Genomic DNA, 16,967 nt, shown 5'->3' with positions numbered 1-16,967 from the left:
TACCAGATTTCTCACTTAGTGAGAAATTTATAATTTTATTTCAGAAGAGATGAAAACCTTGCTGTCTTTTGAAGAAGCCTAAAGAAGTACTTCCTTAAACTTCTTGAAGTTATTCCAAAACTGTCTTTCATCATGCTGAGGTCAAGTCACCTTCTCACATGGGATTATTTTCTATTTCAGGTGTAAGCTTGAAAGTTTAAAAAAAAAAAGGTCTCTGAAGAGAAAGTGAAACAGACAGACTTTTTGTTATTCTAGGTGTACTGTCATGGAAAATTCCAGTGTCACTAATATGACAATAGTCTCATTTTGGAGGACAGAAATCTATTGCTTTATCATAGCTGAATATTTATATTTTAGCTGAATAATTATTATATTCTTGTTTCTAAGGTATGAAATAATGAACTTCAAAGAAATGGGAAAAGATTATTTTGATTATATCAATGTTGGAAGCTGGGACAATGGAGAATTAAAAATGGATGATGATGAAGTATGGGCCAAGAAAAGCCACATCATCAGATCTGTGTGCAGTGAGCCATGTGAAAAAGGCCAGATAAAGGTAAAACAGAGCCTGTGTTTCTTTTATTTTTGTTGTAAATTCAAAAGTTTTCATTATCACTGAATGTTTTTAACCAGTTGAGGCATTTGTTTTGCCTTTTCCACAGTAAGCTTCATGTCAAAAACATTTAATTCTTTTCTTATTAAGTCCTTTCAATACTTAGTAAAACCCAGAACGGTCTTAGTGGTTGGACTGACTGAACCAACTGGTGGCTCATGCCTATCCCTGTCTACTCATGCCAGCCCTTAGAAGACATGCTTCCTGGGAATAGAGTTCACAGCTGGAGTTCACATCAATTTCTAATTAACAACAAATATTTATCAAACTCCTCTAATGTAATAGTTTACATCAGTGGGGCAAAAATAAGTAAGACACATTTACTCTCACAAGATTAATAGTCTCGATGAGGAAAAACAGTGTGGGAACACAGAAGTAATGTTATATGAAATGTGATGACTTCATTAAAAGAAAGAAAATAAAAGGGAGCTTAAATAAGTTCTTACAGAAGAAAGGAACAAATGTCTTCTCGATAAAATGTCAGACACTGAACCATGAAAAGTGGATATGCTATCAGAGAGAGATGCAGGGAAGAGCAACAGGAAAGGTACAGAAGTGGTCAGATTGTTCTGGGATAACAGTGAATTAAGCCAGGTGCAGTGCTCTAAATGGTTACTGTGAAAGAGCTGCAATGATAGACTGAAGCCACATTTCTGGAGAATTTTGGATACCATACTAAACAGGTTGAACTTATTTTTCACCAGGAGTCTGAAAAAATTTTGTCCAAGATGCTGACATATGAAGGCGAAAGTGTTAGTCACTCAGTCATGTCCAACTCTTTGCAAACCCGTGGACTGTGGCCCACGAGGCTCCTCTGTCCATGGGATTCTCCAGGCAAGAATACTGGAGATCCAGGGGATCTTACTGACCCAGGGATCAAAGCCGGGTCTGCTGAATAGGAGGCAGATTCTTTACCATCTGAGTAGTGAAGATTCATGAGAAGAGTTATAAGAAATGAATATAGAAAGAAGAGACAAGTTAAAAGGACATGGCAACAGTGGAGACAAGGGCCCTGAATTAGGGAAGGAAGAGGGAGAGTGGAAAGTGGGTGGGGAGGTATTTGAAAGAAACATTATAGAGGTAGCCTTGATCAGCCCTGGCTATCAGCCATAAGCCAAAAATATTTACTATCTGGTCTTTTGTAGAAAAAGGTTGCCAATTCCTAATATTCAATGACCATCTGCATCTTGGCCAATCATCTTGCAGTTAAACTCGTCATGTGAAACTCTTTTTAGACTCACTTAGAATAACAACTGTCCATAATTTCCAGCCCTTCCAATATAAAGATTAGCTTGTATAAATTACCACATGGAAGTGGTCTCTTTGGACCCTTCACAGCAATACAGTTTGAACCTGTAACTTCAAAATGTTGAATACTTGTTTCAAGAGATTTCTTTACATATGCTTTTCTACGCTTTCTCCAGGGAATAACTTACCCGGTGGAAGAACTTAATAATTGTTACCATATTTTCAATACTAGTTAATTTGTTGTAATGTTTATATAGTCTTTTTTAATCCCAAATTCTATTTTCCTATCCAGATCTCATTTTCACTACATTAAATATATAATGGAGGTTTGTGACATTGTAGAGGAGGCGGGAATCAAGACCATGCCCAAGAAAAAGAAATGCAAAAAAGCAAAATGGCTGTCTGAGGAGGCCTTACAAATAGCTGTGAAAAGAAGGGAAGCAAAAAGCAAAGGAGAAAAGGAAAGATATACCCATTTGAATGCAGAGTTACAGAGAATAGCAAGGAGAGATAAGCCTTCCTCAGTGATCAGTGCAAAGAAACAGAGGGAAAAATTGAATGGGAAGACTAAAGATCTCTTCAAGAAAATTAGAGATTCCAAGGGAACATTTCATGCAAAGATGGACTCGATAAAGGACAGAAATGATATGGACCTAACAGAAACAGAAGATATTAAGAAGAGGTGGCAACAATACACAGAAGAACTGTACAAAAAGATCTTCACGACCCAGATAATCACGATGGTGTGATCACTCACCTAGAGCCAGACATCCTGGAATGTGAAGTCAAGTGGGCCTTAGAAAGCATCACTACAAACAAAGCTAGTGGAGGTGATGGAATTCCAGTTGAGCTATTTCAAATCCTGAAAGATGATGCTATAAAAGTGCTGCACTCAATATGTCAGCAAATTTGGAAAACTCAGCAGTGGCCACAGGACTGGAAAAGGTCAGTTTTCATTCCAATCCCAAAGAAAGGCAATGCCAAAGAATGTTCAAACTACCGCACAATTGCACTCATCTCACACGCTAGTAAAGTCATGCTCAAAATTCTCCAAGCTAGGCTTCAGCAATATGTGAACCATGAAATTCCAGATGTTCAAGCTGGATTTAGAAAAGGCAGAGGAACCAGAGGTCAAATTGCCAACATCAGTTGGATCATCGAAAAAGCAAGAGAGTTCCAGAAAAAACATCTATTTCTGCTTCATTGACTATGCCAAAGCATTTGACTGTGTGGATCACAATAAACTGTGGAAAATTCTGAAAGAGATGGGAATACCAGACCACCTGACCTGCCTCTTGAGAAACCTGTATGCAGGTCAGGAAGAAACAGTTAGAACTGGACATGGAACAACAGACTGGTTCCAAATAGGAAAAGGAGTACATCAAGGCTGTATATTGTCACCCTGCTTATTTAACTTATATGTAGAGTACATTATGAGAAATGCTGGGCTGGAGGAAGCACAGGCTGGAATCAAGATTGTCGGGAGAATTATCAATCACCTCAGATATGCAGATGACACCACCCTTATGGCAGAAAGTGAAGAAGAATTAAAGAGCCTCTTGATGAAAGTGAAAGAAGAGAGTGAAAAAGTTGGCTTGAAGCTGAACATTCAGAAAACTAAGATCATGGCATCCAGTCCCATCACTTCATGGCAAATAGATGGGGAAACAATGGAAACAGTGGCTGATTTTATTTCTCTGGGCTCCAAAATCACTGCAGATGTTGATTGCAGCCATGAAATTTAAAGCCACTTCCTCCCTGGATGGAAAGTTATGACCAACCTAGACAGCATATTAAAAAGCAGAGACATTACTTTTCCAACAAAGGTCCGTCTAGTAAAGACTATGGTTTTTCCAGTGGTCATGTATGGATGTGAGAGTCGGACTATAAAAAAAGCTGAGCACTGAAGAATTGATGCTTTTGAACTGTGGTGTTGGAGAAGATTCTTGAGAGTCCCTTGGACTGCAAGGAGATCCAACCAGTCCATCTTAAAGGAGATCAGTCCTAGGTGTTCATTGGAAGGACTGATGTTGAAGCTGAAAACTCCAATACTTTGGATGCCTGATGTGAAGAGCTGACTCATTGGAAAAGACCCTGATGCTGGGAAAGATTGAGGGCAGAGGAGAAGGGGACGACCGAGGATGAGATGGTTGAATGGCCTCACTGACTCAATGGAGATGGGTTTGGGTGGACTCTGGGAGTTGGTGATGGACAGGGAGGCCTGACATGCTGTGGTTCATGGAGTCACAAAGAGTTGGACACAGCTGAGCGACTGAACTGAACTGAAATATATAACTGACTACACTTTCTTGATATGGCTTAAGAAGGTCACTGAACAGCTTCCCTAAATGATATCAACACCTCATAGCATTGATCAGATTTGTTAACTGAGGGTCCATGAAAGGACACTTAGTCTGGCAAGGGGTCAAATATTTTACATATTGTTATTCATAAGGAAAGCATACTACTTCCAGGGTGTTCAAAAAGATTGGAGATTAGTCTGAAAGAGAATTGTCAGCATCTCTTATATTCAAAATGAATGTGAAACAGAACATATATAACAAGTGAAAAAAGGTAAAACAAATCAGTTCTTAATGATCAGAAGAAGATATTATGTTGTCCCTGTCAATTCAAGAAAGATCATAATAATTGGAGTTAATCTTGGAAAAGGTCATGAGCTTTTCTGGTAAAAAAAACTGAAATTTATAAAGCCATGCGAGTTGAATCGCAGAAAGTCAGCATATTTCAAAGAGGAAAAATGCAAGTGCTTTTGTTTGCCAGGCTGCTAAGAAAGAATCGTTCAGCATTTGAAATGTGCCTCCTTGCATTACAAAATCTAGTAACTGTCCCAATGATAGTTTTTTACCAAGTGTGGTTGAAAATACCCTGAAAATTAAATCCATATCTCTATGTGGGTATTTATATGTATGTTACTAATAAAAGAGTTAATATTTAAAAGTATTCTACAGTTTACAAGGGCTTCCCTGGTTTCTCAGTTGGTAAAGAATCTGCCTGCAATGCAGGAGACATGGGTTCCATTCCTGGGTTGGGAAGATCCCCTGGAGAAGGGAATGGCTCCCCACTCCAGAATTCTGGCCTGGAGAATTCCATGGACAGAGGAGCCTGGCAGATTATGGTCCATGGGGTCGCAAGAGTCAGACCCAACTGATTGACTAACACACACACAGTTTACAAATCATCATGATACTTGATTCGCTCAGCTATGTTTGACTCCTTGCAACCCCATGGACTATAGACCATCAAACTTCTGTGTCCACTGAATTTTCTAGGCACGAATACCGGAGTGGGTTGCCATTCCCTTCTCCACAGATTTCATCCTCAGGGGACTCTAAACACAGGTTTTATTTCAAAAACATTAGTCTTGGTTGGAAGAAAGAGAATCAGCTGGGAGACTGCTCCAGGCTACACAATTATTTAGTGGCTCTAAGTAAGATGGCTTCCCTGGTGGCTCAGTAATAAAGAATGTGCCTGCCAATGCAAGAGACCTGGGTTCAAACACTGGGTTGGAAAGATGTCCTGCAGGAGGCAATGGCAACCCTGTATTCTTGTCTGGAGAATCACATGGACAGAGGAGCCTGGTGAGCTACTGTTCTGTGGGGTCACAAAGAGTCGGACACAAATGAGTGACTGAACAACACCATAAGTAAGACTGGAACTTAGGTACCCCTTGATTCTCTTTCCTCCACCTATTTCAAAGTATCATGACCCCTATCTTGATATAAACCAATAAGGCTCAATATTTATGAGCATGACCTCAAAGTCCAACAGGCATTATTTGATCTCTCATTTACCCACGTGTTGTGCGAACTCTCTGAGCTTTAGTTTTCTCCCCCACCCCCAATAAAATGAATAAAATAAAACTAGCTACGTTATACAGAGCTATTCCGATGTTTCAATGAGATGACACCGTATGGCATGCACTAAATTACCTGTGAACAGTCAATATTCTTATGAAGGAAGCTTGAGATAGATGAAGCAGGTCTGATTAGCAATGGTGCCTCATTTATCTGGTTGTTTTAGGGAAAGGATGTTTCAGGTCCTTTTGTCATTATCTCCTACTTGTATTGCTGGAGTGCCAAATGTCAGCATGAGAGACAGTACAAAGAGAAGAAAGGCGCACCAGCTTACACTTGTGTTTGGCTACAGAAACCCAGACATTGTTATCAAAGGTCGCTAACAGAGTCAGCATCTCAGACAAGGAATCTAAAGTGTAATCACTTCTGTGTCTAGTTATTAATCACAGATTTAATTATTTATAGGAATCTTTAACAAATGAACGCTGTCTCTCTTCCACAGAGGCTATGCATGTACCAGTTGGTGGGGGGAAAAAGAGACCCATTTCTAAAGAATAACATCTGGGACTCTTTCAACTGTTAAATTATTTCAATTATTTTCCATCGCCCTAAAAAAAAAAATCAAACAGATGAAGAGCAATATAATAGTCTCAGTGACCTTATCCATCTTCATCCCAAGCAAATCAAAACTACTAGAACAGGAAGGAATGAGATGAATTGTTGAGCCAGAATTTTAGTAGAAACAGTCTAAGAAGTGATCTCCAGAAAAATCATCTTCTGCCTCTGAATTCAAAACAAATTCTTAATCGCTTTGTTTATCAATATAGATAGATTTTTTTAAACTTTAATAGACATACCATGAGGGGCTTTTTTTTCCCCTAACAATTATTCAACTAGTGGCAGGAAGCCAAGGGAAGTCCAGAAAGCAAAAATTCGTAATTTGAAGCAAAGAAAGGCACAAACTTTGGGGGAAATTCAGTTACATATACACATATGGAAATGTATACATATTTACTTGTGAGCACAAATACAGTCATTTCATTAATACAGGTAGCTAAAGCTAATTATCCAGAGATTTACACTTAATTTCATTCTTGACCCTGTCTCCAACCAGTTTTATGATGTTGGACTGGTTGCTTAAACTCAGCCTGTTTCTTTAATTATAAAATGAGAATGTCCATATTCATACTGCCTAACCAGAAACACTTGAAATAATTGATGTGAAAGCCCCTTTCTGCTTTGTAAAGCAGTACATTTGAATAAAAGATTGCTGTATTTTTATCTGTGTGAGAAAAAGAATAATCAAAACTGTCGACATTTGCCGTAGGTGATCCGGAAGGGAGAGGTGAGCTGCTGTTGGACGTGCACACCTTGTAAGGAGAACGAGTACGTCTTTGACGAGTACACCTGCAAGGCGTGCCAGCTGGGGTCCTGGCCCACCGACGACCTCACAGGTACATGCATCACAATGTTGGCATAGGCGCCTCCCTCAAAACTCGGAAAGGACACGGATGTGGGAGGGCCTTACATCTCCAAGCAGTCCTCATCTTAGTGGAACTCTATGCAACAGAGAGTTCCCTTAGGAACAGAAGGCTTCCCAACACCTGGGCTAATCATGAAAATCTTGTGTCTCAGAGAGAAATCAGCGTCCATTCCTGCCTTCACCACTAAACTGGATCAGAATCCTTAGGTTGTCTACTGGGCATTTTCAGCCCCTCTTCAGAATATTCCCAGAAGTTGCTAGGAAGGACCCCAGCTAACTGTGATTCGAGGTGTAGAGAGAGAAACATTGGCCAGGAAGAGACTAAAATATGTCATGACATGTCCAAGGACCAAAGGATAGCACAGAATTAGGTAGAATTTGGTCTAAAACACTTTGTTTCTCTTAGTGCTTATCCTTAACCTAAACCAGACACCTCTAACTAATGAGTTTTCAAATAATGTCAACACAGGGTAAGACTCATCTCTCCCAGGTCTGGGGGGTACTTTGGGAGGGTTGTTTTGTTGTTGTTGTTTTCGTGATGTTTTGGTTTAGTTTTTTCCTCCAAAAATGTTAGGAAATTATTGTCATGTCTTCTCAAAATGGTATTTTATAGCTGTTTCTAATCTTTACAATGAAAACGGAATAATACCTTCCATCTTTCCTTTCAATTTATTCAATAAACCTTTAGTAAATGCAAATTATGCACCTATTTGCCTACCACTGAAATATATATAAAAAAAGATATGCCACTCTATTGTCAAGAAGTTAATGAGAGAGGCAAAAAAGTAAAGTGTGATTACAATAAAGTAAAGGATGCAGATTTGTGAACAGAAAGTACAAGAAGACCTGTGAAACTGAGTTTTTCCAGGAAAACAAGAGAAAAACACATTCTAGGCAGAGGGCCCACCTGGTAGGTCAGGTCATCTAGTCATTTTACAATTAAGATGGATTTAACACAAACTCCTAGAGGCTAGATTATAACGTCATTGGTGTTAGACTTGACCCTCACAGGACAAGAGATGGTAGCTGTATTAGCTGTATTACCTTATTGCAAAAGCCTGGTTCTAAAAATCCTGTGATTTTGGGCATTCTGAGACCAGCTCACATTAAGACTTTGTTTTCAGTGAGTGGTATTTATGCAGAAAACTTCCCTTTTCTTAAAAAAATTTAAAATTCTGATTTAATAAAACACCCAAGTACCTTGTGACAGCATTTGAGTCCTATTTTCACCACAGATGATAAACTTTCTGATACTCATAAATCCCGGTGTCCCCAGAGCCAAGTCAGGGCTGAACACAAAGTTTTTATTAAATTTAGCTAAACAGAGGAAATAAAGCACACACACACATATAGTAAAAATGTAAGAAAGAAAAAAAATATGATTGGTTCTCTTGTGAGGGACATAAAAATCAGTATTGGTGATCTGTTCCTTTATACTATTTCTTTACTCTTTCTCTATTCATAATTTCTAATTTCAATATGGATTATCAGTAAATTGAACAACCATTTCACAGATTCAACTATATACATGGCTAAGCACCTTGAACATGAATATACCAGTATAAACTTTTGTCCTATGTTGTCTAAAACTATCACAATGAAATATGGTCTTCTTTTTCATTCATTTAATAGAAAAGTATTTTATTATTACCATTTGCACTAGAATAATGTGCTGGATAAAACTGGGGTTAAAAAAAAATAAAAAATAGACATGGTTCTTATGTAATTTACCATCTTGTTGGGAGAGAGATAGGACTCTCTCCCTCTTCCTCCCTCCCCCTGTCTCACATACACAGGCACAGACAAATTGTGTTAAGGAGTATGAAGCAAAAGAATAAGCGTTTTTAGAAAATGGATATAGTAGGGGAGACATAATTTAAATCTTTTAATCATAAAAGATCTCTCTAAAGAAGTGAAAATTATCAGAGACCTAAGTGATAAATACAGACATAGCTATCAAAAAATGATGAGAAGGGCATTTCTGGCTAAGAGAAAAGGTCTATTATAGATAAGCCAATAAGAAAACGATGTGATAAGAGATCATAAAGATAGCAGGGGCTAGTTCACATACAGCCTTATAGAACAGGTTCAGGATTTGTGTGTTTAATACTAAGTGCAATGAGAAACCTTTGCAGGGAGTATCGTAGAAGAAGAAAACACGACTAGATGCATATTTCTAAAATATTATTCTGTGGGGAAGAGTAATTTGGAGACAAATGGCAAGTGGAACTAGGGAGATAGATGGGGTGGTTACCGCTGGTTGCCACTGCAGGCACCAAAAGTTCTTGGTGTCTTGGGCTGAACAGTGCATTGAAAGATTTCAGATGCACTTTGGAGTAGAATCAACAGGACATAAAGATGATTGGTTGTGATGGATATTAAGTAAGGCTGCCCAGTTTTCTGCCTTGAGGACTGGAGAAATAAATGCTTTTTTTGATAAAGATCAGTAGTTTGGTTTTAGACAAGATCAGTTGGAGATGTCTTTGAGATTTTCAAGTATGAATTAATTTAACAAATTAAGGCCTTAGTGTGTGCCAGAAAATGTAATAGGAAAGAGAAAAACTGGAAATATAAAATTAGTTTAAGTTTCCAAGAAACTTAATAATCTAGTGGGAGAAAAGCATGTAAACAATAACCACTTCTCCTGGGAGAGGGAAAGAGTCTTATCTCTCTCCCAACAAGATGGTAAATTATATAAGAACTATGTCTGCTTTTTAACCCCAGTTTTCCCAGCACATTATTATAGTCCAAATAGTAACAATAAAATTCTTTTCTGTTGAATGAAAAAGTAGACCATGTTCATTGTGATAGTTTTACAAAACATAGGACAAAAAAATTACATTTGTATATTCACAACCAAGTGCTATAGGGGAGGAATGAGCAAAGTATTACGGAAAAATGGACAAGGGCACACCTAACCCTGGAGAAATTTTAAAAGGTTTAGTTTTGAGGCATAGTCTTTAAGTTCACTTTTAAAACAGTGAAGAAGAGGACCTCCCTGGTTGTCCAGTGGTTAAGACTTCAGGCTTCAAATGCAGGGGGCACAGGTTCAATTCCTGTTCAACTCACCCTTAATTCAGGGAACTAAGATCCTACATGCTGCATGGTGTGGCCACAAAAGAAAAAGAAAATTAAAAATTTTTTAAGTGAAGAAGATCATATTGGAAAGAGTATGCAGCGCGAGGCTCTGAATGGCACCATCATTCTCCTCATTTCTCCAAACAAAAATAAGTAAGTCATATAAACTCTCCCCTCTTCCTGGTCACCCATATGCAGTCACTCAGCAAGTTCTCCTATTGGCACTGCTAAATATTTTTATCCCTTCTCTCCATTTATTTGTAAAACTTTTCCCTTGGCTAAGTTATCATCTCACATTTGACTATTGCAGTAATCTCCCAGTTTATTTCTCTACTCCCAAATTTATACTACATGCCTCTAAGTCTGTTTTTTCATCTTGCTAGTAGATAACATATCCAAAATACAGATCTGTCCATTTTATTTAATTGCTCAACACTTACCAGTGTTTTCATAACTCTATGGGATATATGTTGGGGTCCTTTAATGGACCAGAACCTGGTGGTCCGGAGTCGACGATAAGAAAGTGAAAGAGGCTGATATTCCCTGGTTCACGCAGAGAACCAATAAAGCCCTTGACACAAGGCTTGCGTCGCTCACAAAGGCACCGGGCACCCTCTCGAGGGGGTCTTGGAAGCCCGGGCAAGACAGTGAGCACAACAGGTTTCTACGCTCCAGAGAACTAACCAGAGAGAGAGAGAAAAAGAAAGACAGACAGACACGGGGACCCAAGCTCTGATGGCGCAAAGGTGCTTTAATGATCTTTCTGTGAGTATATATAGGCTGTTGTACAAGAAATTTCTTTTGACAATGATACAAGATCAGAAAACCAAATGTACAGCAACCGTTACCAAGGGAACAAGGGATTAATAATGGTCACAAGGTCAGGAGACAATCCATATCTCAAGAAAGAGGATCGAGACTAAGCAGTTTTGTCATAAAGAGAATGTTTACTGAAGAAGATTCAAGCCTGTCTCATATAATGACCTCAGTCCTGGGAGCGGCCTGCTGTTCCACTGATAAGGAACAGAGGATTTATGAGAAACAGCACATAGGAATCCTCCTGTTAAACATTCCCTGACAGATACATCCAAGTTTTTCAACCTGACATACAGAGTTCCCTCACCCTCCTATGATCTTTCTAATTTCATTCACCAACACTTTATGATTCTCATTTTACATTCCAGTATCAAGGGCTGCTTATAATTCTCATCTACACACAACATTATTTTATTCCTCCATGTCCCTACGTGTGTTACCTTCCCTGCCTTATTTACTTGAATAATTCCTGCTCACCTCTGCCTAAATGTCACCTTCTGATACTTTCTTTGCTGTACTTAGACACTGATAAGTCCCCTATTCTGTATTTCTAAAACAAGTTCTGCTTCCCTCTTTATATCATTTTCAAACTGGATTTTAAGGTCCTAAATCCTTATCTCTCCCACCCCCACCTACTGCTGAATCACTTAGTTTCTCAAGGACATAACTGTATCTCACTCATCTTTGCATCCCTAGCATCTAACACCATGCCTGACACAGAAGAGGCCCTCAGTAAGTGTGTGTCAATCTGCAGTATATGATGGGGAGTGTTAAAAAAAAAGAAGATGGAAGTATTAGGGCCATCCTCTGAAGACAGCTTTAACTAAGGAGTGTGGACCTTATCCTATAGACTTTGTGGGGCCAGGGAAGTTTTCAAGCAGAAGAATGAAATGACCTTCCTCTTGCTACAAGTATATGGGTGAGCGTGTGTGTATATGCAGGGATGGGGGGAGAAAGTGGGAGGGGAGAAAGGAGAATAAGTGCTAAACCTGGAAAGGTCTCCACACTGACAGTACATGAAGTTTAACTTTTAATTAAGATCTACAGCACTTTTCCAAAGAGCTTATAGCATTTGCAGCTATCTCATTGACTCTGATTCAAAGTCACTTGGCACCTGGCACTGCTAGCTAAGCCAGAAGACGGCTCTGATGGCTTCAGCTATTCCAAAGCTTGTTACAGAGATACTTGGGTCTTTCTTCTACCCACTTGGTTTACAGTTGCCCCACTTCAGCCTATAACATGACAGCTCAGGTCACTCTGGGTCAGTGCCCTCATCGTGATAATGGCAACTAACACACACATAATGTTTCCTGTGTGCCAGGAACTGGCTGAAGCCTCATACAAATGTTAATTTGTTTAATTGTGATACAACTCTATAAGACTGTTAGCATGGTTAGAGATCTTAAAATTAAATAACTGCAAAAACAACTAGGAGAGGCAGTCAACTGACCTTAATGTCTATATTATATTTAGCCATTTCCTTGTATATATTCACAGAAAGATGTTTGAAATGAATGTTACCTATTGTCAAAAAAAAATGTTTATGAGAGGTAGGACTGTTGGTTACTTGTTGGCACACACACATACAGATGCATATAATATTGTATTATGAGAATGTATTTTCATCAATAACTCCATTAAAATAAATGTGTGTTTGTGTGTGTGTGTGCATGCACCCTCAGTTGTGTCTGACTCTGCAACCCCATATACTGTAGCCCCCACCAGGCCTTTCTGTCCATGAAATTTTCCAGGTAAGAATACTGGAATGGGTTGCCATTCACTACTCTAGGGGATCCTCCTGACCCAGGGATCGAACCAGCATCTCTTGGTCCAGGCGGATTCTTTAATCACTAGCGCCACTGAGGAAGCCCCAATATCAGGCTAGCAATATTTTTAATAGCCATCATAAACTGAAAGTAACCAGGAACCAAGAATTAGAAAGAGAAAGAAAGGAAACCTGGCAAGAAAATGAGAAAGAAAAGAAAGATTTTGAATGGAGGATGAGGGCAGAACATAAACAATATTCCTAATTCAAGTCACTTTCTTTAAGGACAGCAAGTAGTTTGTCTAACAATCTTCAGCTATCCATGTTGGCAGTGAATAGGATAAATAGGATTGCTGCCCTCATAGTGATTATCATCCTAAATACTGACAAGTAATAAGATGCTGAGTATCAACAGAGAAGACTAGAATGGTGTAGGAGCCTGTATCATTGAAAGCTACTTGGATGAGGTTTAAAGTTGACCCCTCAATGAACTGCATATCCATGTGAGAACTAAAGATGGAAGTTGGCCAAATTCAAATGAAAGAGAAGAGTGTCTGGGGCCTAGAATACAAAAAACTGAGACGGAACTGAGAGCATGGGGGAACGAGACAGGTAAGCCAAGCAAAGGCCAGCTCTTGCAGGGCTTCATAAGGCATGGTAACTATTTTAAACTTTATTCTACAGGAAATTAAGAGTCATTATATATATATTCATTCAGTCATGTAGTCATTCACTCAACAGTTATATAACTAGCAATTCCTTTATCCCAGGCAATGTTCTAAGTACTGAAAATGTCAACACTTCTCTGACCAAAACATAAAATTCTCTGACCTTATGTCTACTTTCGAGCAGAGAGAATAGTTTTAAACAGAGCAAGTATTATTTCCAGGAATATCCAAAAACTGAGTAAGAAAAGGAAGTACAATCATGATAGTTGTTATTGTTGTTGTTTAGTCGCCAAGTCTTGTCTGACTCTTTTGCAACCCTGTGGATTGTAGCCCGCCAGGCTCCTCCATCCGTGGGATTTCCCACGTAAGAATACTGGAGTGGGTTGTCATTTCCTTTTCCAGGGGATCTTCTGACCCAGGGATCGAACCCAAGTCTCCTGCATTGGCAGGAAGATTCTTTACCACTGAGCCACCAGAGAAGCCTGCAATCATGATGGGCTACTTTATAAATATCATTCATATAGTCAATGTAAAGCGTTAGTATTGTTTAAAAACATGAGTAGAAAGGATATTGATTTTGGAATAGTGGTTTCATCTGGAAACAGATGGGAGGGAGTCTGGTAGGATTTACAAGAGAGGTTTTAATTATATCTGTAAGTTGTATGTGTATGTAATTTGAAACAAATGACAAAATGTCAATATCTGTTGATATTGTTTGTTCTACACTTCCCTGCGTGTTTACAATTTGCTTAAAATACTGTATACTATTTGAGCTATTTAAATAATTGAATATTAAAAGATAAAATTTTAAAATAAGGACTCCATTTGGGGACTTTGAAAGAAGGAGGAGAGAAAACCATGGGAGTGAAACGTTGCAAGTCACAGCGTGAATCTGTTGGTGGTTTGGACGATGCAGTGGGAATAAAGAGCAATGAAGAGGTCAGAAGTTACAGTCAGTAGGAGGAGGTCGCTGTTGCCCTGAGACAAGAATGTTAACTTCAGTGAGGTCTGGTTCGAAGGAGGAAGGAGGAAGAAATAGTGGAAGGCAACAATTGGGCTAGGCACTCAGAAAAGTCCCTTCAGTTTTCTGCCAAGACAACTTTCTCACTGAATACAACTCTCCACCAGATACATGCAAATATTGTACTAGAAAGCATCTTTGTTTTCCTTCAAAGAATTTAGGATGGATTATAAGTAGCAGATCATGAGCTGCCCAGGGCAAAGCCAAAGCCAGGGAAACACTTTCAGGTGGGTATGCCAACTCTGGCAACCTTCCAACAAACCCAAGTAAAAGGAAAAAGCATAAAACAACAACAACATGACTTTCAAGAAGTAAGTTGGTGGGAAGCTTTATGACAGAAAGAATGATTTCCTGCTTTTCACTCATAAAGAAATATAACTTAAAGTGCAAAGTTGTAAAATGAAAGGAGGGCAGTGCCCATCTACATTTTAATGTCAGTAGGAACATTCTCTAGGAAGTCCTGTGGTTCCCTAAGTTACCTAATTGCTTTGGAACCTTTGTATCTTCACTTCAGGGGGAAAAAAGAGAGCAGAGTCAAACAAAAGGGAGTTAGTGGGAACCCTGGCGGGGTGGAGGGGGGATGAGCTCCAAGGAGACAGAACTACTGACAAGTCTTACAGCTCTGGCATTTGAGTTGCTCTGTTCTTACAAACGTGGCCTTCATCTATGTTCCTCAGTTTGCCCTACTTTTCTTGGAACTTTTTTTTTAAACCCTTTAACGAGTAAATAAAAACATGGGAAGAATTGCTTTTCATCACCAATATTTTTTAACTATCTTAAGCATTATTCTTTTGAATCCTATGAGGTACACATTATTATTTTACAACTGAATTAATTAAGACCCAGGAAGATTCTATAAATTGCTCAAGGTCACAAAGCTAGTGGAAAATCAAGCCCAGGCACTGATTCCACCACTTTATGCTCCACCACATGTATCTCTTCACAATTACATTTGGGAGCCCCGTATTTTCAGGAAATTATAGAAAGAGAAAAAAATTCAGCTTTCAAAGTGGTTACATGTTAATTATCTCCAGGTTGCTCTGATATTTTTCATTTGAAATGTCTGTAAAAAGTGCTGCCTATTTGATTATTACAATTCAGTTTGGATGAGGAAAGGGTAAAAAAAAAAACTCTTTCCATTTATTATGTGTTTCCAGTTCTTTAGAGGAAATTTGTTACAAGTTTAGATAAGAAATATGCTTATTTTTTATAATTACAGTGGTAATAAATAGTTCCTGTTAGTATTTTAAATGGAATAGTTTTTCATAATGCTACCTCTAATTTCTTGGCTTCTAAGTTAAGTAATAATCTGAATAGAAACACATGCTATACAAGCTGGCTATCCTATCACTCATTCATTAAGCAAAAGTTCTTTTTGTTAATCAACTTTCTACACTATTTTCAACACTGTGCTAGGTTCTTTTGATTGAAATAAATATGTGAAGTGTCTGACCTTCCATTTCTATGCACCAGATATCCACAGTAGAAGAAGGTCAACTTAAATAACTGCACTAAGAGTACAACATATAATACCTACAATAATTAAATTTGCATTGGTGGCACAAAGGACAGAAATTACTCATTAGCAAATAGCTCCAGTATGGCTCAAACAAAGCACTGGACATTGGACACACATTGATCAAGGAGTCACAGTTCTTACCCTCGAGTATTCCAGGGCCTGGGCAGATACACAAACAAATAAAGAGCAATTTTAATACATTAAGTATGCCATGCATCAGTTCAGTTCAGTTCAGTCACTCAGTCGTGTCCAACTCTTTGCGACCCCATGAACCACAGCATGCCAGGCCTCCCTGTCCATCACCAACTCCCGGAGTTCACTCAAACTCACATCCATCGAGTCGGTGATGCCATCCAGCCATCTCATTCTCTGCCATCCCCGTCTCATCCTACCCCCAATCCCTCCTAGCATCAGACTGTTTTCCAGTGAGTCAACTCGTCGCATGAGGTGGCCAAAGTATTGGAGTTTCAGCTTTAGCATAAGTCCTTCCAATGAACACCCAGGATTGATCTCTTTTAGAATGGACTGGTTGGATTTCCTTGCAGTCCAAAGGACTCTCAAGAGTCTTCTGCAGCACCACAGTTCAAAAGCATCGATTCTTCGGCGATCAGCTTTCTTCACAGTCCAACTCTCACATCCATACATGACCATGGGAAAAACCATAGCCTTGACTAGATGGACCTTTGTTGGCAAAGTAATGTCTCTGCTTTTCAATATGCTATCTAGGCTGGTCATAACTTTCCTTCCAAGGAGTAAGCGTCTTTTAATTTCATGGCTGCAATCAGCATCTACAGTGATTTTGGAGCCCAAAAAAATAAACTCTGACACTGTTTCCCCATCTATTTCCCATGAAGTGATGGGACCAGATGCCATGATCTTCGTTTTCTGAATGTTGAGCTTCAAGCCAACCTTTTCACTCTCCTCTTTCACTTTCATCAAAA

The 16,967-nt window shown here is 38.9% G+C and overlaps 1 protein-coding gene across 2 annotated transcripts in view; it reads left to right on the top strand.

Annotated features, from left to right (window-relative positions):
* Positions 1–16,967, top strand: part of GRM5 (glutamate metabotropic receptor 5) — a 660,867-nt gene that overhangs the window by 541,017 nt on the left and 102,883 nt on the right. For both annotated transcript variants that reach the window (XM_088832124.1, XM_055416174.2), the window contains exons 5-6: positions 388–556; positions 7,004–7,130. In XM_088832124.1, the coding sequence (XP_088688250.1) occupies positions 388–556; positions 7,004–7,130 (296 nt within the window). The remainder of the gene's footprint in view (positions 1–387; positions 557–7,003; positions 7,131–16,967) is intronic.

The sequence above is a fragment of the Moschus berezovskii genome, chromosome 25 (assembly GCF_049115385.1).
Source record: "Moschus berezovskii isolate FMDL1 chromosome 25, NW_MosBer_1.0, whole genome shotgun sequence".
Lineage (NCBI taxonomy): Eukaryota > Metazoa > Chordata > Mammalia > Artiodactyla > Moschidae > Moschus > Moschus berezovskii.
The sequence above is the reverse complement of the archived record's forward strand: the minus strand, read 5'-3'. Positions and strand labels throughout refer to the sequence as shown.